Source organism: Mesoplodon bidens (assembly GCF_964165515.1).
Source record: "Mesoplodon bidens genome assembly, chromosome: 8".
Classification (NCBI taxonomy): Eukaryota; Metazoa; Chordata; class Mammalia; order Artiodactyla; family Ziphiidae; genus Mesoplodon; species Mesoplodon bidens.
The window spans coordinates 37,811,902-37,833,971 of record NC_138165.1 but is presented as its reverse complement, the minus strand read 5'-3'; the positions used below and the strand labels follow the sequence as shown (position 1 = coordinate 37,833,971).

The 22,070-nt window shown below is 38.9% G+C and overlaps 1 protein-coding gene across 12 annotated transcripts in view; it reads right to left on the bottom strand.

Moving 5' to 3' along the window:
- RBMS1 (RNA binding motif single stranded interacting protein 1) overlaps window positions 1-22,070 on the bottom strand; it is a 212,148-nt gene that overhangs the window by 26,179 nt on the left and 163,899 nt on the right. For all 12 annotated transcript variants that reach the window (XM_081241871.1, XM_081241875.1, XM_081241873.1 and 9 more), the window contains exons 3-6: window positions 16,624-16,682; window positions 11,548-11,639; window positions 2,121-2,278; window positions 27-106 (exon numbers count right to left, since the gene is read on the bottom strand). In XM_081241871.1, the coding sequence (XP_081097997.1) occupies window positions 27-106; window positions 2,121-2,278; window positions 11,548-11,639; window positions 16,624-16,682 (389 nt within the window). The remainder of the gene's footprint in view (window positions 1-26; window positions 107-2,120; window positions 2,279-11,547; window positions 11,640-16,623; window positions 16,683-22,070) is intronic.

Genomic DNA, 22,070 nt, shown 5'->3' with positions numbered 1-22,070 from the left:
GATACAATTTTAGACAAACAACATACCAGAAACTCCGGGTGGCGTCTTAATGAATTTTCCATTAAAATGACCAATAACGGCTTCGCACTTTTCTGTTGATTCCATCCTATTTATACATAAAAATAAAACACGTAAATAATCAGAGATATCTTAGTTTTCATTTTGTTCTGTACACATGAATACAATCCTATATGTTTATTGGATACAAATGAAAACTAACAAAAATGTGAATGATAGGAAAAAGTGGGTTTATTCTATCTTTTATTTAACTGTTGTTTGTGTGCTTCCATAGTAAAATAAAAACTTGATAACCACACAGTACATTCAGAATCATAAAAGAAATAAATTATACAAAGAGTGCTTAATATCAAGCATAGGAAATGTATAATTTTTTCCCACTTGTAGAAAAACTGATAATCAACACACAATAGCTTTGTTAGTCATGATAGTGAATTAAAAATAAAAATACCAGTTTAAAATACTAGTGTATTTAGTGCTGCTGGGATACTGGTCATTTTAAAGATGGTCTTTCCTTTTACGTATTCAAAAAAATGACAGACTCAAAAGTCACGATAAGAACTGGTATTAATCAGAGGATGTGTCTTACAGGTTTTTCTCATTAGCTTGAAGTTTAAAATTAAATTAGTGAAGTCAATTATGTACCTTCTTTGTCATCTTGGCTTTAGAGGAGGAATTAAAGGATGGAGCCTAACAACTTATTCTACATCTGCAGGTGGCTAAGAACACCTAAGAAACCTTTCAGGGGAATTAAATCATTTTGATTTATTTTTCTTTAATGGAAAAAACACTGAATAATCTGCTCAAAATGCACTACACTCCTGGACTACCCAGAAGAGTTGCACCTTGGTTTTAATGGGTGGTTTTTAATAGTTTTTAAAAGCAATAGAATTTAATTGGGTTCTATCTTTGGATACAGAAATGAAAGTCCTTGATCTGCTTTCAGAAGAACACCCACAGAGGGACGATTTTCATATGGTGCTGGGCCTTTCACTGTTTCACCTGGGTCCTTTTAACCCATGAAGTGCACACTGGGGATGCTGGCCTTGGTGACTTTCCACCTGTAGAATATCTTAGTTTTATTATAAAATCATCTGGCCTAACAGAAAAAGTAATGGACTGAAAGCCAGAAGAACCAAGTACTAGACCTTGCTTCATTGCTTGGCAGCCCTGTGACAATGGAAAAGTCCTTTCTTTAACTCAATTTTCCTATATGTGAAAGAGTGAAAAGTGCTTGCTTTGTTGATCTCACAGGCCTGTGGTAGATGCGATTGTCATCAAATAGGATAATGTATAGGAAAGTAAAACGTCACTAATTGCCCCTCCAAAACCAAAGTCAATACTTTAAGACATGTAGACATTATCGGTTACTGCACAGTATTAATAGGTTGCTAAATGATGTAAAATCAGTTTTTGTACGCAGGCTTTCAGATTGCAACTACGTCAAAAACCAAAGCTTCTTTTGTTCAAGGTTTTTAAAGGAAGCAAACTAACCATTACATGGAAGTATCCTTTCTGGGGAGGAAGGGATAAAAATAAGATGGAAGGACTGAGGGTACTTTAGATATCTGCAACATTTTACTTCTTAAAAAAAATGTCGGCAAAAACTGTAAAATGTTACAATTTGTGTAACACTTGGTGGTTAGACAGGTGTCTATTGTACTTTTCTGAGTGTTTGAAATATTTCACTTAAAAATCTAATTCACTGACCTTATTGATGATGAACCAAAGTTCCATCTAATGAGACAAAAATACCAATTTATTTACGAAATTTAGGAGCCTGAGATTGTTGTTTTTAAGAAGTTTAGGCATCTTGATCTAATTAGTCAAATTATTAAGGAAACATACTTGAGGAACTATTGCTCATGTGGTATTTCCTTGCCCTAAGTCACCAAATATTTAGTGTCCTCAGGTTCAAGAATCCTAATGAGCTTCCAAAAGATTTGGAAAAATGCAAACCATTTTTTATGCATAATTTAAGTTCATGGTACAACTGGCTCCTATAACCCTGGCTTAAATTCTCTCTTCTTGCTCAATTTTTATTTTCAAGGAAACACAGCAGAGTTACTGTTGTTGACAAGAAGACAGGGCAGCGTACTTACCTAGCAAAGCCAACACCACGACTTGTCCCACTGGAATCGCGTAGTATCCTTGTAGAAATAACTTGTCCAAATGGTTTCAGCATATTTTCAAGTTCTTGCTCATCCATGGACAGTGGCAAATTAGAAATATACAAGTTGGTAGGATCTTGTTCCTGTTGCTAAAACCGAATAGAGAACTGTCTATTAATTTCCAGCAGAAGGTGAGATATGTATGTTAACACAGGTTTACTTGGCCACTCTCTTAGCTCAGGTCCTTTGAAAGTACTAGCAAGTGAGATCATGGGAACTACAGAACACCCGAGTCACCATGAACACTTGAAAACAGTGTCTGAAGCTTGGACAATCTGTGCAGGTCAGACACGATCCCACCAAACCATTCTTGGCAGGTCTGGAAGCAGAAGTGCTGGCAGGCGTTGCTGAGTTGGAGAGGATGCCCTCATGGACGCACAACTCTCAGCTGTTTGCCGTGTTCTACAAAATAACTAACTTCTCCTCCACTACTATTTTTAGGAGCCCATTTTGAGCACACTATTGCACAAATGGTTGTTACTGCTAATAATTCAATCCAGAAACACACGACGGATTCTGGACTAAGTCAACTAAAGTCCAGTGGGATTTTGCCCAAATTCCCTTCTTTTGCTCTACAGCAGAGTCCTTACTACCTCTGAGTTGTGATCACCAATGGGAAATAGAGAACTTCCTAAATTAACAAAAACAAAACCCCACAAAGTCATACAAAATGACAGACTCAAGGCAGAACAAATTTTAGAACCTGGATAAAGCTGAACTCAAGTGTAGATGGGGGAAGGGAGTTTTGCTAAATCTTTGCTACTCTAAGAGTGATCCAGGGGCCAGCAGTGATGGAATTACCTGCAAGCTTACTAGAAATGTAGAATTCCAGGCCCCATCCCAGACCTAGAGAATCAGAAACTGCATTTTAATAAGATCTCCAGGCAGTACAAATGCATATGCAAGTTCGAGAAGCAGCAATTAGATCATTTCCCACCCACCTTTCCACTGCTGAGGTAAAACCAGCTGAAACCAAAGATAGCAACGGAGTTTTCTGAGAACCAGTAACTGCTATGTATATTTACTGAGTCTGGTGTTAAATCATCAGGAAATAAGCTTATATGATATCTGGAATATTTTCTGACAAGTAAAAACTCATCTCGGCAATTGTGAGATCAGGATGATCTTAACTTTAAAACAGGCTTTCCTTTGACCTTACTACCAATTGTATCTTTACATATTGAACTATGCAAGTTTATGATTTTTCTTTAACAAGCACTATTAGCAAAGTCATTAACTGATGTCTCAGCCTTAGGCAACAGAACAGCACACTCATTATACTTAAATTTCCAAAATGCACAGTACTTTAAAAATATATGTGAAACATATGCATATTTGCACAAAGCCTCTACTTTCAAATGTATCCTGGCATTAATTAAACCTGAAATAAAACCTTTCCTTTCAGATAATCTGCAAGTAAAAGTAACTGACCTTTAAGATTTAAAACAACGATCTGGTATCCTAGGGAATGGCAAATACCCTGGTAGTCCCAAGAATTAAAGTTACCAAAGACTGAGAAACTATGGGCAGAAAGTACTGTCCCTATGACTTCCTGGTTCTGACAGAAGGCAGCCTGTTACCAGGCCAGTCCCAAAGGTATGGAGCAGAAAAGCTCCCAACCTGGGTGGCCCAGACTCTCAGGGGTGTCAGTGCAGTTGTGTCCAAGAAAAAAATTAAAAATTTTCAGGTGCTCAGTAGCAAGCCAGAAACTTAACTTCATTAACCCTTGACAGACTAAACAAAAATGGCAACTACCTTTGCTTCTGTCTGAAAGCAGATAAAGTCAGTGTGGTACCACTGATTACCTTATGCCGGGCAAAATCTCCCACTGAAAATTACATAAAGCATACCTTTAATGTATAAAAATTGTAAAGCGATTTAATAAATGCATGACAGTAATAGACAAAATGCTTCAAAATAAAGGGAAAAACAAAATGGTCTTTGGTATTAAGTTTTTCAAATTCTTCTCAGGTGGACTACAAGCTAAAATCTTAATTCCTTATTTCCACTTCATTCACTACCTTCCCTGACTTCACCCAGTTAATCCACAGCTCCTCAATTAACTATCTCATGTTGGCTCTAACCTCCCAAGTCCCTGAAGCTTTCCTGGAGTGCACAAGACTGTATTTGTTCCTGTGGAAGTCTGGTCCTTAGCTGGTGAACACAGATGGGGTTCTTTCTCTCTGAAGGTGGGTACACTGAGGGGTCCTGTAGCCTAATACAGCCCAATGACATTTATAGTGCATCCTGTACATCCCAGACCCTCTTGTACAATAATTGTGACTCCAGGCCTGTCTTCTAGCCGTTTATAGTTGAGTTGGGAATATAAAAACACATGTGATGAATGCTGTAATAGAGATGTATACAAATCACAATGGGAGGACAGATAGGGGAGCTTGTCTTTATTAGGGAACACTTTACAGAGGGCATGACATTGAGTTGAGACTTGAGAAACAAGCATAAGGCATGAGGCTGAAAACCAGATTGTGAAAAGCTATCCAAGGAGTATGACTTTTTTGCCAGTTATCAGTGCTTAAACTTTTCCACTTAAGCAATGCTAGCATGAAAGAGAATGACTATGTATCCTGAAGACTGTGTGGGCAAAGGATAAAGTAGCCTTGCCAGAACTGCAAAATTTCCTTGAAGGCTTGTATTTTATCTAAAAAAAAAAAAAAAAAAAAATCATGTAAATGTTGCAATCTACTCCCTAATTATTTGAGTTTGTTTCAAACAGAAACAGTATTTCTGAATTAATACTTTTGAGTCATACTGATATTGCAGGAATATAAGCCATGTTTATCCTGTGATTTCAGGCGTTATACTTTGTTGGGTGAGGGGGAGTAGGAGGAAGGGGGAGCCGTGTCCCTGTGCTGCAGCTAGAAAGCCACGCCCTAAAAAATCTGCAGCTTCTGGAGGCACATAAGCAAGGGAGTGATGTGATCAAGTCTATCTTGTTAGAAAGATTTCTGAATCATGCTTAGTCAGATTCAGAATAAAGCTGGGAACTCCCTAATTAAAGAGCATTAAAACATGCCTTGGACAAAGATGTGGCATTAAAAATGTTACATAAGAAACATGTATCGGGCTCCCCTGGTGGCGCAGTGGTTGAGAGTCCACCTGCCGATGCAGGGGACACGGGTTCGTGCCCCGGTCCGGGAAGATCCCACATGCCGCGGAGCAGCTGGGCCCGTGAGCCATGGCCGCTGAGCCTGCGCGTCCGGAGCCTGTGCTCCGCAACGGGAGAGGCCACAAGAGTGAGAGGCTCGCGTACCGCAAAAAAAAAAAAAAAAAAAAAAGAAGCATGTATCATAAATATTGTGAGCTTTTGAGTTACAATTATTAAAATCTAAATGACTAACATTTAAGAATATTTAAGAATGTTCATAGACTTTGTCATCTGTGAAGTATTTTCAAAAGGGCTGACAATGTAGGTAACTAAGAACTTTCTAAATCTGTGGTTTAGTTGCTATTAAACTATTAATAAAAATGTTATTCTTGGGTCTTCCCTGGTGGCACAGTGGTTAATAATCTGCCTGCCAATGCAGGGGACACGGGTTCGAGCCCTGGTCGGGGAAGATCCCACATGCCGCGGAACAACTAAGCCCGTGTGCCACAACTACTGAAGCCCCCTGTGCCTAGACGATGTGCTCCACAACAAGAGAAGCCACCGCAATGAGGAGCCCGCGCAACGCAACAAAGAGTAGCCCCCGCTTGCCACAACTAGAGAAATCCTGCACGCAGCAATGAAGACCCAATGCAGCAAAAAAAAAAAAAAGTTATTCTTAAAAATGTTGATTCAACGTGAATGTTTACCAATGAAGAAAAAAAATAATAAAAAGTGCTAAATCAGAATCAGGAAATTGAGCTCCTAGCCCACTCTATGATAAATAGTGAGCTAAGATAGACTAAGTACAGGTAGATATTTCCTGTGATTTTAACGCATTTGTTTTCAATAGCAAACACTCAGTCAACTAGCTCTCTTCATTTGGAATGACCTCTAGGGCTAACATTATTTATCCTTCTTTTCAAATGGTCAACTTATCTTGCACACATTGCACACAAAGTTGCAAGTAAAAAAACAAAACAAAACAAAAAAGAGAAGCAACTCCAAGCTGGCAGCAATGGCCACAAGAATATCTAATCACCAAAGGGTCCATGCATTCTAATCACCATACATTCCTAGTAAACGGAACATACAGTACTTGTACTACGTGAGAGTGGTTCTTGAATAAGGGTAGTTTCGCCCCTTTAAAATCAGGGACAACCATAACTCTATTTTATTACATACAACGCTATGTCTGAAAAAAACAATTTTTCTGTAAATTATGGGTGGTCAGAAATAAAAATGGGGCTAACAGACCTCTTTATATCCCTAGGCATGGAAAGTGTTCAATGGCTTCTTTAACAAGTAGAACACTTGGATCCCACATTGGCCATGCGAGGGATAAATGGCTACTAATGTTCACTTGAGTAGAAAAGTGGGGCTTGGAGGTCCCACGTGGTGTAAAGCACTCAGTCATCATCTGAAAGAAATTAACAAAAACCTCCCTATGCGTGTGGAATGGTTCCTAAAATTCAAGAAAGGGACCTGGCAGGAAGACCAGACATCTGTTTTCTCTTGTACTGAGTAGGTTCACCAACCAGCAGATAGCTGCTTATGGGCATGTGAATGCAAACTGCTTGAAGCGTGGTAGACCTCTGTGTGGAAGGGCGATTAAATTCCTGCTCCTCTGACTGCCTATTTACTGAAAAAAGTGCGAGCATACCGCTAGGCAAATAACACAGGGTGATCCGCTGACCCCCAGCAGGTCTTAAGAGGTATTGCGGAAAGGCCTACAGAAGTCACTCTATTAACAGATATCACCAATGTTGACTTGAGTTTTATATCTTTTTAGCTCGTTATCTGAGGTTTTTTTCTTCTTTTCATAGATTCTGAATCTTTTATTTTGAAAAATGCACACATTTGAAACAAATGCCAAGTTTAACATAAATGGCTCAAGTATAACCTTGAGCCTTTTGGAAAACCTTTGGTAAATTTCATCAGGGTACTCGATAGACTCAATAAATATAATTTTTAAATGTCCCATTCTTCTCTCTCCATATCTGCCCAAACTGGGAAGTTTTTCTCTTGCTTAATTGGCTTCTTTGATCATCAACAAAACAACATTTGATATCTACCATAGGCCAAGTACCAAGCAAGGCACTGAAATTAAAACACGAATAAGAAACAACCATTGTTGTCCAACGCTCTCCACTTGTAGCTTTATAATTCAGTTTTGAATATTTGTGGAGTTCTTTTTCAACTCAGGTAGTCAAAGTGTCAAACAATATTATATTCTCCCCCACTCCTCAGACTCGCCTAGTGGAATGTCCCTTAATTTTTTCTGATTATGTAAGAAAGCAAGCCTTTAATATGTGGCAATGTGAATTTTCAAAACTTTATAGTGTCCAGATTAATTCACTAGAGGAAAGTGGACAGTGACAGGTCCCTTATCATCCAAACATGGGAGCCAGACCTAAACTTTTATAAACTGTCTCCACAAAAGGTACATGACAGATGCTCCTTTATCCAGACAGCATAAAGGGGATAAGTCAACTCCCGATACTCAAACCCATGGTTCCGTGGCACAGAACAATGGACCCTCTAGCATTTAAAATACCTTTTGTAACTTTAATGATATAATAAAAAAGAAATCAGGTCCAGGAAACTCAGTCATCCTACAGAGACCCAAAGAAATTCACAATGTGCAGAATGTTGGCACACTGCCAGCATCTCTGAACCCGTGCATTGTTCCCTCCCTACAGATGATGTAGGAAGGGATCACTTTTCCTAGCCAATTTACAGTCCAAGCCACCTAAGGAGGTCTTTGAACAGTGCTCATTATCAGTCCACGGGAAAGCTGGCATTCAAAGTGCACTGTTGACACAACATACAGTGCCAATCTATGCCCAGTCTGGTTCTGACTAAATGCATTGTAAAGACTTCTTCAAACAGGATATATTTAATATATTATGCTACTCAATATCACCGGCACTGAAAAGATGCCTAGGTAAGTGCTCATGGGGCCGCTCTAAAAAAGGCCTCTGTATTACCTGGAGCAGGTTGTTAAAATAGCCCTCTTTCTAACTTTGTTTCAGCAGAAGTCACCAAAAAATGGGTTTCAGGCATGCCCACGTTCCAGGGTGAGAAACCAGACCACCTACACAAAGTCTGCATAGGAGTGGCTGAGATCTGGCTTGAGAGGCTCAGCTGACCACCCACCTCTCGTCTGCCTGGGAGGGACTGGAGAGGCTGGAATGGACACGCATGTGGAGAGAACCGCTGCCAGTCCAGCAAGAGGGGCTTCAACAGACCCCTCAGGCACGGTCTGTGACCACTCGAGCTTGGTGGATACAATGCATCAATGTCTGACTTACGCCTGAGGAATCTAAAAGGCAAAGGCTGGTTGAAGGGGCCTATAAGTGCAATTGGGAGGTAACTAGTCTCCCACAGACAGCTGGCAAACAGATCAATGTGGGCCACACAGGTAGAGTTGGCCCAGGGTTGTGTTAGAGCCTTCCCGGAAGGCTGTCTTGAAGTATAAGAAGGTCCTAGAAGAAAAGGGCTGAAGGCTGACCCTTAGATTCTCAGGAGCTGAGGCTAACAGCCTGAGGACACGTCTTCTCTAGCTTGAAGGAACTACAGGGGAAAGAGCAAAGCATTCTACTAAGGAAAACATCAGTTCTCTGTCTGCCCAGAGAAATGAATACCAGATCACATAATTGTCAGGTCAAGAAACTTTCCCATCCTTTGCCACTGCTCCAACCTTGGAGGGGTTGGAAACCACAGCTAGCTATGGGAAGAGTGGGAAAGGCACAAATTTGGGAAATAGGAAAGAAACTAACCATGCTCCCATCCCAGGACAAGCTTACTACTTAGAGCAGACCAGAGCTGGGGGAAGGGAGAAGTTTTACTATTATACGGTACTCAAAATTTTGTCAAATAAACAGGATTGGAATGTGTTCTTAAAAAAAGAAATCAGACATTCAGCATCAAAATGTTAACCAGGTGCCTATTTCATATTATTTCAAGTAAGAAGAAAAGTATAATGTATTACCATTAATCACAACCCCCAATTTCCTAAAATGCGACTAAATACATTTGTTACATATCTGGACGTGTGTCTGTATACACGTAATGCATGGTTATATTGGGATGTAAACTTTTAAAATATCACTTCTTGATCACCAAATTATCAATATGGTTATTAGCAGACAACTGCTTTGTAAGTCGTCATTTCTCTTAGCACCAGCAGCATCCAAGACACACATCTCTTTCTGCTGACTCTCAGCAGAGTTTTCAAAACCTCTAGACAATTCTGACATTTTACAAACTGTATTTGGAATATAACCTGAGATTTTCCCCTTAAACATCTTGTTTAAAATATTGTACTGAGATTGGTGTAAATACATATAGGAAGGCTGAAAATGTACTGAAAGACAATTATGTTCCCTGAAATTTGGATATGAAAACAATTAAGGGGCATTCTACTGAAAAAAAATGAACCAGAAAGACCTGAAATGAAAGAAGCAACTGAAGGAAATTTTCAAAATAACGAGAGTAGCCAGAAAAGTCATGGGACCTGCCCTAGATTTTATCCATGAGATGAAGAAACAGGAGCTTCACAGAGTAGAGGAAATGGACACAACAGAGGGAAAAACAGAGCCCTTTTCCAATTGTGCCTTAAAAGTCCTGCTTAGAAAATGTATGGTTACCCATTGTTTACATAGGTATATAAAACATTCTGTAAATCATACACAACATAGGTATTGCATACTCACAATTAAATATATTTCAAGCCTCATAATCACCGTCTTTCAACAATACCACAGGAAACTGCTGTATATTATGGACAAGTAATCTAAAAATCATGGTGCTTAGTATTTACAGTTTGTTTATTTTAGCTTCTTCCTCTGGAGTTTAAAAACATCTGAAATAAGTCCAACTCAATCCAAAGGTCTAAAAATATTAAAAGTCAAGGATTACTTTAGAAAGGTGATCCCTTTCATCAATTCCTGAAATCTTTACTCATGCTGATTCCTTTAATCAAGGTAAATCTCTATCCTGGTAGCTGCATATATGTCCTTCAACAGCTTTAAGATCTTAGCAGGTAACTTATCTCAACCAGGGTTCTTTAACTTCCATAAATCTTCTTTCCTTATGGAAATGTGAATACCCCTCAGGGAATGACCACATGCTACTCTTCAAAAGCAGCAGAGGACAGCACAAAATTACTTTCCTCCGTACTTAAAGACACTAGATAATATAAAATTATCGATCTTTTGAAAAGAATATACAAGATATCAAACTGCCAAGTTTCAAGCTTGAAAATATGTTCTGTAGCAATTCAAAAACCACAAATAAAAAAATATGTATATAATTGTATGAGTATCTTAATAAATGCACTTCAGGCACTAGGTGTGATATAACCCAAGTTTACATTTAGGCAATAAGACTGGAGCATAGGGCTTCCCTGGTGGCGCAGTGGTTGAGAGTCCGCCTGCTGACGCAGGGGACACGAGTTCGTGCCCCGGTCCGGGAAGATCCCACATGCCGCGGAGCGGCTGGGCCCATGAGCCGTGGCTGCTGAGCCTGCGCGTCCGGAGCCTGTGCTCCACAACGGGAGAGGCCACAACAGTGACAGGCCTGCGTACCGCAAAAAAAAAAAAAAAAAAAGACTGGAGCATAAATACCACTTCAGTGATTAAGAGTTCATCAAAACAAGTCCTGAATAAAGCCACTGCAGAACTACTAAAGAGAAGATTTATAATCCATAAATAACCAATGTCTAAAAATCACTGACTTTTACACAGAGGAAATAGTATCTGTAAGTTTACACTGCATTAAAACTACTAGTATATTTGTACAACGCATACATATGTGATTGTATTTGTTATTCTTTCATAATATGACATTCTATACACAATTACCTTCGGAAGTGTTTCTAAAATGTATTAATTCCTTAAGCATTGACATTTTAAAATTATTTTAAAAAATACAGTACAGAGCTTCAGCCCACAAGTACCCACTTACCTGAGAAAATCTGGTGCTATTTCTCCATTTACTTAGGGGGTTACATAATCTGCTATGTAAAATTTTATACAGTTGTAAAATCCTTCTTCACATATAAAATTATGAGGAACAGTCTTTGGCAAAATAGCTACCATTGAGGATGCGAAGGCAGGGGACAAGTGTCCACAGGTAACTGTGGCTCTCTGGGATGGAAGGAAGAACTTGGATGGTGACAGGAAAAGCCATGTATCTAGCTTCAGAACCAAAGCCAGAGACCAGAGCAGTGAGTACCGGCTCTCAACTCACCTTTGCCATTTGAGCTTGAACCCCACTTGCCTTCAGGGCAGACACAGCCTTCTGAGCTGCTGCAGGACTGTCAAAGTCGACAAAACCATAACCTGAAATGCAGAACACACTTAGTGTTTAAGCCATTATTTTACGATTACATAAAGAGGAAAAGGATGACTCCATTTGGTCTCTGATGCAGGCAACAGAAATGAAAGCCCTGATGTCCTGACAAGTCTCAAGCTTTACAGCTGCAACGCAACATCCTCCTCAAGCTGTCCTTCCCCATCTACCACGGGCTAGGCAAGTTTCCCTTCAAAGTTTAAAAAAAAAAGGAAAAAAAAAACACCAACCAGTTTTTTTCCTTTTCCAGATCTTTTTCTCAGGTGTCCTGTACTTACTGGGGGGAAAAAAAAAGACATCTAAGTTATACCAAGATTTAAAAAAAAAAAAAGGAAAAAAAATCAACTTCAGAGAAGTAGCATTTTTAATAATTTGGTAAAAAAGATGGTGCTATCCTACAGAGCTTACAAGTGTATGTTTATTCTGTAGACTACATTTTATTTTTCAAGTAAGTTAAGTACAACCACTGGATACCCCAAATATAAAATAATCTAAATGTTACAACTTGGTTAAAAATATCATTATCTAAAATAGAGCTCATGATCTCTTCAAAATAAATAAAGGGGGGGGGGATGGCTCCAGAAACCCAAAATAGCTGTTTTAGCAGTTCACGTCCTAAAGTCTAAAAACAAAACATAATAAAACAAATAAATAAATAACCTCCTAAGAAAGGTCCTGGTTCAAAGCATATTTATCCACAGCTTTTCAAACATTTTAGATAAGCTGGTCAGCTATTCTGCCTGGCCACGACAGACAAATCAAAAGCAGGAAATGATGGGGGAAAAGGGTTGGGTTGAGGGTAGGGCTGCTACAAAATAATCATATGGATAGTATCCATATGCTAATTATTAGTGAAAATGAATAGCAATCAAGAAAAGAGGAAAACTATACAAAGAACAGGCCTTAAGCAGCATATGAGCAAACAGCTCCATGAACTTCACTGATCCATAAGCATCACTGTATTAAATCAGGCAATCACTGATTTGTCACTATAACTCTTAAGTTACTGAGAAAAGGTTCAATTCTATTTAGCACACTGTTTAAAAGATCAGGATGCCAGGCAAAAATACCAACAGAGATTTCCTTGGAATTCAAACCTATTATCAAATTAAGTTTAAATGAGGAAGAATATTTTGAAAAAGAAAAGCCCTGTTTGGAGGTTGCATAGAAGAGCGGCCAGCCCTATCATTTATTTGCAGATATTATAAAGCTACAGTAATTTAGACAGGAAGAAACTAGTGTCAAAATAGGCAAATATATGCATCAACAAGACCAAACAGAAACTTCAGAAGAGTCCAAAGGTGAGTGTGCAGTATTAATACCAAAAATATTGCCTGGTAACAAAACTAGTGAACTAGACTATGGATTACAGAAATAGATGTTTTAGGAGACAGAAGTGTCAAAGCTGAAACAAGCAGCAGCTTCCATCGAGTACTTGGAATTGGGTTGGAATAAGGCCTAATTTGATTTTGACAGTGAGTGGAGAAATAGCCAGGTTGGAAAGAAAAAGAAGAGGCTGACCCAAGTAAAAGCAGAGAACGCTACTCAACAGCCAGGTTAGAAGTCAGGTTAAACGTATTTTGGATTTTTATTAGAAATCTGTTGTTAATGCTAACATGCAACCCGTTATGAAGGTACACACAGGCACACACATACTCACTCTCTCACTCTCATACATATTTTACTACCAAATACAATCTAAGCAGGTCATAAAATGAACACCCAACTACACTGAAATGATGTAACTTCTACTGATGGATATTTAAGACACCCTCCTTAATTTTGCTGTTGTCAATAAATTACAATAAACAGAAGATCTCAAGTTTGATATTCATGTAGCTGAAACTGCTATTCATTCAGGTAATATTAGTATTATTTTATCTGTTATTTCCTTATTAGGAAAAATCCATAATGGTTGCATTTTTAGTTAACTGTTTATAACCTTTTCTGGCCTTGCCCCATGTCTACTACATAGCTGTTTCATAAATATTTGCTGAAAAACAAATATAACAGGTAAGCATGCAACCCTGGGCTCTTTCGCTTCCTCTATTATATTACTTTCAAGTAAATATAAGAGTATATAAATGAGTTTCACAGGTTCCATGGGTTTCATTATATAAATATGTATACAGATATTTCTGAAGGTGGGATAAACTAAGTAACACAGCATCCTCTCACTGGACCCCCAAGAGGATTCTTCTCAGGTCTCAGGACCAGCAACAGTTATGGTATTCCTGCTTCTTGGATTTTCTTCTACATTGTGATTACTGAATCATGGGAATAGGTATGTTTATTTTTGCTTTGGCAACCAAGAAATACAGGGCAATTTCTATAGTAACATGAAGTTTCCTGCTCTTACCCCTATTTTCCCTTTGGTCTGACTTATCCTCACCCATTTTACGTCTCTGTGTGTGTGTGTGTGTGTGTGTGTGTGTTCTGGTCTTATATACAACTCTGTAAACATGGATAATTAACTAGTCGGTGTCACAATCAATCCATTGTAAGTTTTTTTTTTTTGGTCCTGAACTACCATATATTCCAGTGCTGAAAAGCATTTAAATACCTTTTGTTGGCTAAAAACTGACAAAAATTGAAAGGTAGAAGAGCAACTGAATAGTGAATTTTTAAATTTAATAACTACGATAACATGTTATTCAGAGCAATATTTCCTTCAGCTTAATTCTGTCTTCTGGAGAGAGGCTTCAAAATATGTTTTGTGCCAAAAAATGTTTTATGACCTATAAGGTCTCTAATTTCCAGGTATAAAATTCTTTGATCTGTTCAACTCTCAAAAAATTAGTATACAACACAAGCACTTTCCATTTATACTAATAACCTCTTAAGCATTACCTATATTCATCCATCCATCCACCTACCCACCTTCTCAAGTTATCTATAATATGGCTAACATGTTATCTGTCTTTATTATGAGCTATGCTGTGTTATTTTTTTCTCATTTGTCCTAAAATTACTATTTTTCAGGAGCTCTTTCATTCTCCCTTCCAGAATTTTATAAACTCGTTCTTGCTTACTCTCTCCCCCTCACTCACTCACCCACACCCCAGATATCTGTTGCTATTTCTTCCTGAGAGGCCTGTGTGACACAAAGAGACTCAGAGGTTTCTCTCATCGCCCCCCCTCACCCCCCGACATAAGGCAGTCTCTCCTGAGACTCAATTTAGGAGAACATCTCCAGGAGATATGTATCGAAAACCAGTGCTGAGTTATTCTTATCCTTATTTAGAAGCCCCAGAAATCTCTCCACTTATCTTTGGACCCTTCCCAAATATCATGGGTTTTGTATTATGATGTTCGGTTTAGCTTTAGTATTTTTTAACTCGTACCTTTTCCAGATCATACTAAGCATTTTGTGGAGTTTTGGCTTCCAGGCAATAGGGTCTTGCTGGAAAAGAGTGTATAACAGTAGCGTGTCCAGTGCAGAGGTATGGCAGAGAATTCACCCAGGGAGGCCTCTGGGTCCTCTCCCTCACGTAACTAGGGCAGCTGTACTTTTTTAACACACTGATCTGCTGCGAAGACTTCTTTTTTGGGGGTAAGGGGGTTGGGGAGGTGAGGAGGAAGAAAGGAAGGGTAAGGTTATAAAACGACTTCTCTACTGTGATTTCTCTCTTGGTTTGAAACAAATGCTGAGATCAGCTTCCTGTTTTATACCTGCAAGAGTCCGGTTTTTTTGTTATAAAACTGAAAGGTTTTTTTCCTGTGTCCCTGCTCACCCAAATCATTTTAAAATATGGTAAACAAGACTCATCTGGTAACTGGGTAGACATTTCAGTCTACAATTTGACTCTCTCCAGTTTAACTCACTGAAAATATTAATTGAGTACCACTCTGCGTAAAGCATTGCTCTATTCACCGTCCTAAGGCAAAACTGCCTGAATGTGCCATGTTGACTAAACATGGGCTTAGATATTTGCCACAATAGCTCCTTTAAATTCAGGAGCTTTGAAGAAGAGACAGAAATACAATGAATCACTTCAAGTCTAGATTAAAGGAAACGGCTGGCTTCTCTGGTGAGGCCCTACCATACCATCCAGAGGGTTCATTTATGTTCTCTGCCTTTTTCAGATTGTGCTAAGCCACAGCCGTCCCCACTACTTGAAAAACTGGGGTCTAATTAATGAGGAGATTTGCCTTCTCTGCCTATTCCTGTCAACCTTATTTCAATTCACGGGGTCAGTCGTTAGACTCAAAGTCAGCTGACTCCATTCTTCCCCTTTCCTAGAAATCACATGCCTATTGTTAAGATGCTGGATCATTAAAAGTCAGAACCACGGAGCATCAGTGCTGCCTACTCCAGACGCCTCCTCTTCCAGCTCATGGAGCCGCATGAGCTCATCCTAATTACACGGAAAACTGAAGGTCAGTGCATCAAATTAATGCAGCAGCATATTTCAAAGGGGCGTATGACCTCCCCTCCCTATTACAATTCGGTCAGTGAAAATGGTTCTCTCCTCCCCGCTGCCAATATTGTCAACAGGCATTCAGCAGAGAACAATTGGGAGTATTGAAACATGTAATTAAGTACTGCTTAAAACTACTCTAATTAATAGAGCCAATTTGCACAATATGTAATCTTTTCAGTTCTTTAGTGCAGTCCAATGGTCTTCAGTGAGCAGCTCTAATCTCCTCAGGCTCAGGAAAGAAAAGCTATTTTCTAACTCTATTCCCCTTTTAAGAGCAGGGGATAAATGCCAGCCGGTATTTTGCATGTTAACTCTACTGGCATCAAATCTGGGATTCTGGCAAAGGGCTAGCTGCTGTTGGGTTTCCAGCCAAAACTCAACCAGGGACAAACGCAAGCAATATGCTGACATTGCGCAAGACAGAAACTGGGTGACATGTAAGATTTGGATTTTAATAAATGGAGGTAGTTTTGAAACCAAAGATCAAGCTTAAAATTCCATTATTTTTCTGAAGCTCTGATTTAGCAAATCATCAGCCAAGGAAACATACCTTTGCATTTGTTCGTTGTCTTATCCAAAATTGCCTTCGTGGAAACAATTTTCCCATATCTAAGAAAAAAAAGAGAAAAAAAGAAGTTATAATTGAGGAACCTTTATTAATGTCTAAGTCCAGAGAACACACACACTTATCAAACATCTGCAAACTTTCAAGTACAAAATGATCTTTACTAGGGGACGGGAAATGAGAATTCTAAACACAAACTAAAAACTAAAATGGGGGAACAGCTAGGCCTCTCATTTGAATCTTTGGATTACAGTTTGATGTTTAGCTTTGAGGAATCAGGTACTTACCTGATGATCTTGGGACCAAAAAAATGGAATGTAAGCTCTATAAAAATAGTTTCGTCTAGTAACACCATGTCTGTGGTCAAATACAAACCCAAAGGCAAGGCTACAGAAGTGTTAATGGAAAATACTAAGATCAACATAGCCTTTACGAACTAATCATGGTGGGAAAGCTGCCTGGATCATATCTATCCATTTTGCTTTTGCAGGCAGCTCTGCATGGCTCTAGATCACCACAGAAAGGTGCGTATGCGTATATATCTTTAACACACTTGATGTGTTATTTAAATATTTTAAATGTGATATTTAAAACAGGTCTCTTTTACCTAAGATTTTGACAACTGTTTATAAATACCTTTATTAAGACCTCTTTTAATGCTGTAATAATAGTTACACGGTGTACTCACTAATGTGTGTGTGGGCACGTGTGTGCAAGAAATAGGCAATACAAAAATATAAAACAATGAATCAGGAATTAAGCATTACTTTTATGAGGGTTTGTATGAAAAATGTGTTCAAATTCCTTAATGTACAACAGAAGTTGGGAGAAGAAGGAAAAAAATTCAGAATATTAAAATTGAGGGCACTGCTATCAGAAACAAAGGGGTAGCAGAGTTTAAATATATGTACTACCTACACCCTTTCACAGTGACCAGACCACAATGCAAAGCACCGCTATCTATGTTTGTCTTCTAAAAACGGAGAAGAAAAACCTTTGAAAAATAACTCTTATTGAAAAATAACTCTTAAAATAACTCTTAAAAATTACTAGGTTTTTAGAGAATGCACATAACATACTTGAGGTATCTGAGACATTTCCCCATTTATATGTGGCAAATTCCAAAATTTTACTTTCCTATGTATTTACTTTAAATTTTTCACATTTTCTCTAATACTACTTTCTCATGATTTCTGCTGAGGACTAAAAAGACTCTTAAAAGTTTTAGAAAATGGAAGTATCTGTGCAGCACTTTAAAACATTTTAAATGTTGCAGGTTTCTATTTTATTTATTGAACAAGCTGAAAGATACTTATCTAGAGGAAACAAATGGCTTGGGCCACCTCTCTCCCTCAGTTAATCTTCACTCTGTGTAATCATGTAATCAAATGATTACTAACTGGGCACATGAAAGTAAAGATAATTTAAGGTTCAAATGACAATTACATCCAAGAGGCATAAGGCTACACAAACACCTTCAATTCCCTGTAGAGATTCTGAGTATTTATAACAACCTTAACACAGGTCACGAAGCTTACAAAAAAATTTTTTTTTAAACTCTGCAAAACAGAAACAATAAGTGATTTAAAGACCACCTTTTAGCAACCATTTATCTACCTAGGTCACTGACAGCTTGATATTTACCAGCACTCTCTCCTTTGCACAAGTTTTAGCTGAAAACGCTTTTAGACTGCATCCCTATCACAGCCCTTTCCAAAAGTAGGGAAGAAAACTGGTAGGACTCCAATGTAGGATAAGGGGATTGGGAGTCACAGAGATTAAGAGACTTTGCTTGCGGTCACAGAGTTCAGGGTCTTTTGTAAACCAAACAGAAGAAAGCAAATTTAGAGAAGGTCAGGGGCTGGCCTTCTACCCTTCTGGTTCTGCTCTCCGCATTAATAATGGGGAAGAAGACATGGAGAGAGGAAGATGTGGGAAGCAGGAAAAGTGAAGAGGCTCCTGAGAGCACTAGACTCAATCCATGCCACACTCTACTCTGGTTTGGGCTCTCTTTGATCTTTGCTACATCTGACATTTCTCCTCATTTCCACACCTGTGCTTCTAGGACCCTCACTCTCAGGACCTCATCTTACCTTTCTGGGCACTCTTTCAGTGTTTTTTTTGGCCCATTCGTCTTCCTCCTCTCTCTCCTTAACCAAGTACTTTCATCACATTTGATAATCAGCCCTTAACCCTTCCTTTTCCTAGGAAATATATCCAGCGCCACAGATTTAATTAATACATCTTCTTTGATGAAGCCCATTTCTCCTTCCTGTTTTTTTTTTGATCTAACCAAATCTTTAGTTTTTGTCTTCATTTTACTTAACTATCTTAGTATCTTACTAAGATACTTAAATATCTAGTTAAATGTTACCTCATGTCCACTATTTTCTAAATCCCATCCCCAAAGAACCTCAAACACATTTTCCTTGTCTCCTCTTCATATCTCGTTTCATTCAATAGCTTCATCACATTCCCAATCTTCCACCAAGCTTGTGGTCCTTGAGACATCTTCAACTCAGCCATTCCCGAATCCAGCCAGTCAATCACTCTTCTGAGTTTTGCCTCTGACATGTGTGTAACATTCACTCCTTCCCTTCACTGTGCCTACACCTATACAAAAGGCATATCATAGTTCTTGCCTCTAGCCTCTGGTCCTTCCAACCCAGTCTGCTGCATTACTCTGCCTTAAACACCACTTTGAACATGGTTCTCTTATCTTTCCACTGCCCCCTTCTATCCAAGCTTGAACTTAAAGAACCTGTTGTAACACTAACTTTTCCACGAAACTATCCCTAATCTCCTCAACCATTTAGTGGGCGATTTTATAAGAAACCAGAGAGGGAATAACGTTTACTCAGTTCCTAAAGTTCTAGGCACTTTGTATGTATGATCTTATTTAACTTCACAACAATCTTATGAGGTATCTGTTATTATTCCCATTTTTGCTAATGGGAAAACAAAAGCTCATAGAAATTTTGAGACTAAGATCTTGCCTAAAACCTCAAAGCTCAAAAACAGTTAAGTTTTCACTGCAATTTATCTGTGACATAATTTTGAGAAACAATGTTTCCTTTACCTACTCAAGAGTATGAAAGGTGAGGAAAAAAGTGGAAGATCTCTTCTATTAAGGGATTGGAATAGACGAATTTCTCAAACCAAAGCAAGTTTTTTGTTTGTTCGTTTTAGACACAAGAAATAAGTTTGTGGTTCATGGTTGAAGGAGGGATGGGGGGTGTGTGTAGGAGAAGAAATATGTCTGAAATTTATCGGTTTTACTTTTTACTGTGGTTTTCATCATGATTTGTGGGTTAACACTGAAAGCCCATGACTTCCCAGAAAGTCAAAACAGTTTTCACTCTGTGGTACTACTGCATACTAGCCTCCATGCAATCAGAGGCTCAGTAAGACACTTCTCTGGAGCTACCCGGGGTGGTGGTGGGGCAGGGTTTGGAAGTGTTTTCCTCTCCTACAATATCTTTTTCTGTGAGCTCTTCACTCAGTTAGCTTCTCAGGGGCTGATGCAGTCACCATGTTGTGGGAATGGAGTACAGAACAAGTTCTTCTGATGACATGAGAAAGATCTACAATATGGGGACGAGCCGTCTGGCAAATGGCACCTCAAGGAACAGGAAAGGGGGAAGCAGGGTTCAGAGCGGTCCCGATTCCCCTCTGCTAGTCTTATCTGCAGTTAAGATTTAATAATGTGAAGCAAGGGATGGGATGGGGGGCGGGGAGAAGTCATTATAGATGATTAACATTTAGTCTAATTCTATTGTTGATCAGCAGTGCCTGCAAGAATAACAGATATCTGGGTAGAAATTCATAAAGCAACCAGATTTTCACCTCCCCTTGTTCCTATCTGCAGCTTAATTTGTAAAAAAAAAAAAAAAAGTCAAGTAACAGGGACATAGGATTTATTAGGAGAAAACAGGCCTCCTGACTGGCAGGATTCACACTCCAAGGACACCAAGGAGATGCATGCCCAAGAAAGCAAGCTGCAGAATTTAATGGGGAAAATGTGAAGATGAAGATTCTTTGGGTTTTACCCAGCTTCAAAGTAACAAGGCTCAGACGCACAGTCCTGGCTACCCAGAATATAATATTCTTTGCTGAGAGTAGATTAATCCACTCCAGAGGAAACTCTGACAGTAAAAGGATAAAGAGTAATTAAGAGACATGACTACAGAATAATGAAAATTTCAAAGGGAGAGGATAACAGGTAAAAACTCACATTTAAATCTAGTGGCTAATAAAACCTTTCGCTTAGAAGCTACCCAAGTTTCTTTTGTTTGTACCCCAGCTTTTGTCATTTCTCCCCCATTTCCATTTCTTCTTTCATCTGCTATAATATAAAATCTAAGCATATTTCAGTTTGCACTTACTAAAATAAAACTTCATTTTCTCCTCTGCCCCCATCACTTAGTCCTTCATTGATTCTACCTTTTTGAAAATTTAGCATAATTACAAAAGAAATGCGTATTTGTTGTTATTAGAAGACACAGAAAAGCAGACTGAAATATTAGAATCACCTGAAGTCCTGAATACGAAATGTTAAATGGATTGATGCATATCTTTGTAGATTTTTTTTAATTTAAATTTATTTATTTATTTATTTATTTATTTATTTATGGCTGTGTTGGGTCTTCGTTTCTGTGCGAGGGCTTTCTCCAGTTGCAGCGAGTGGGGGCTACTCTTCATCACGGTGCGTGGGCCTCTCACTATCACGGCCTCTCTTGTTGCGGAGCACAGGCTCCAGATGCGCAGGCTCAGTAGTTGTGGCTCACGGGCTTAGTTGCTCCGCGGCATGTGGGATCTTCCCAGACCAGGGCCTGAACCCGTGTCCCCTGAATTGGCAGGCAGATTCTCAACCACTACGCCACCAGGGAAGCCCATCCTTATAGATTTTGTCCAGTATGCACGTACAAGTGTCTGCACGTGGCACTCAGGTGCGCACACAGTTTCTCCTCTCTCTCATCTACTAGGGAACTTGGAGCTTTTGAACATGGCCAGTTACAAGCCAAGGCTCTGGAGAAGAGTCCATTCCACCCACCACCAACAGATGGCGGTAAGGGTTGACGAGTTATTTTAGTATTGGTCATCCCAGTTGGAAACTCATTTAAGGCACCATAGGGTCATTGGCAAGGTTTATGTTAGTTTATTTTACAAACGTTATTAAACTGAAAAAAGCAATGGGTGTGTGGAAAAAAACAGTAAGAAAAAGTGTACATCTATAATGTAAACAAAAACCGATTGTGAAAAAGGGTGGGATATTGCTCACGCATATAGGATGATTGCTTTTGTTTTAATAGCTGAACTGCCTTTGAAGGACAAAGAAACTTACCATCGTGAGAGAGGCTGTGCCCGTGCAAATGACAGTAATTAGCAAGAAGGAGGGAGAGGGGATTGAAATGAGAAAAAAACAAAACCTC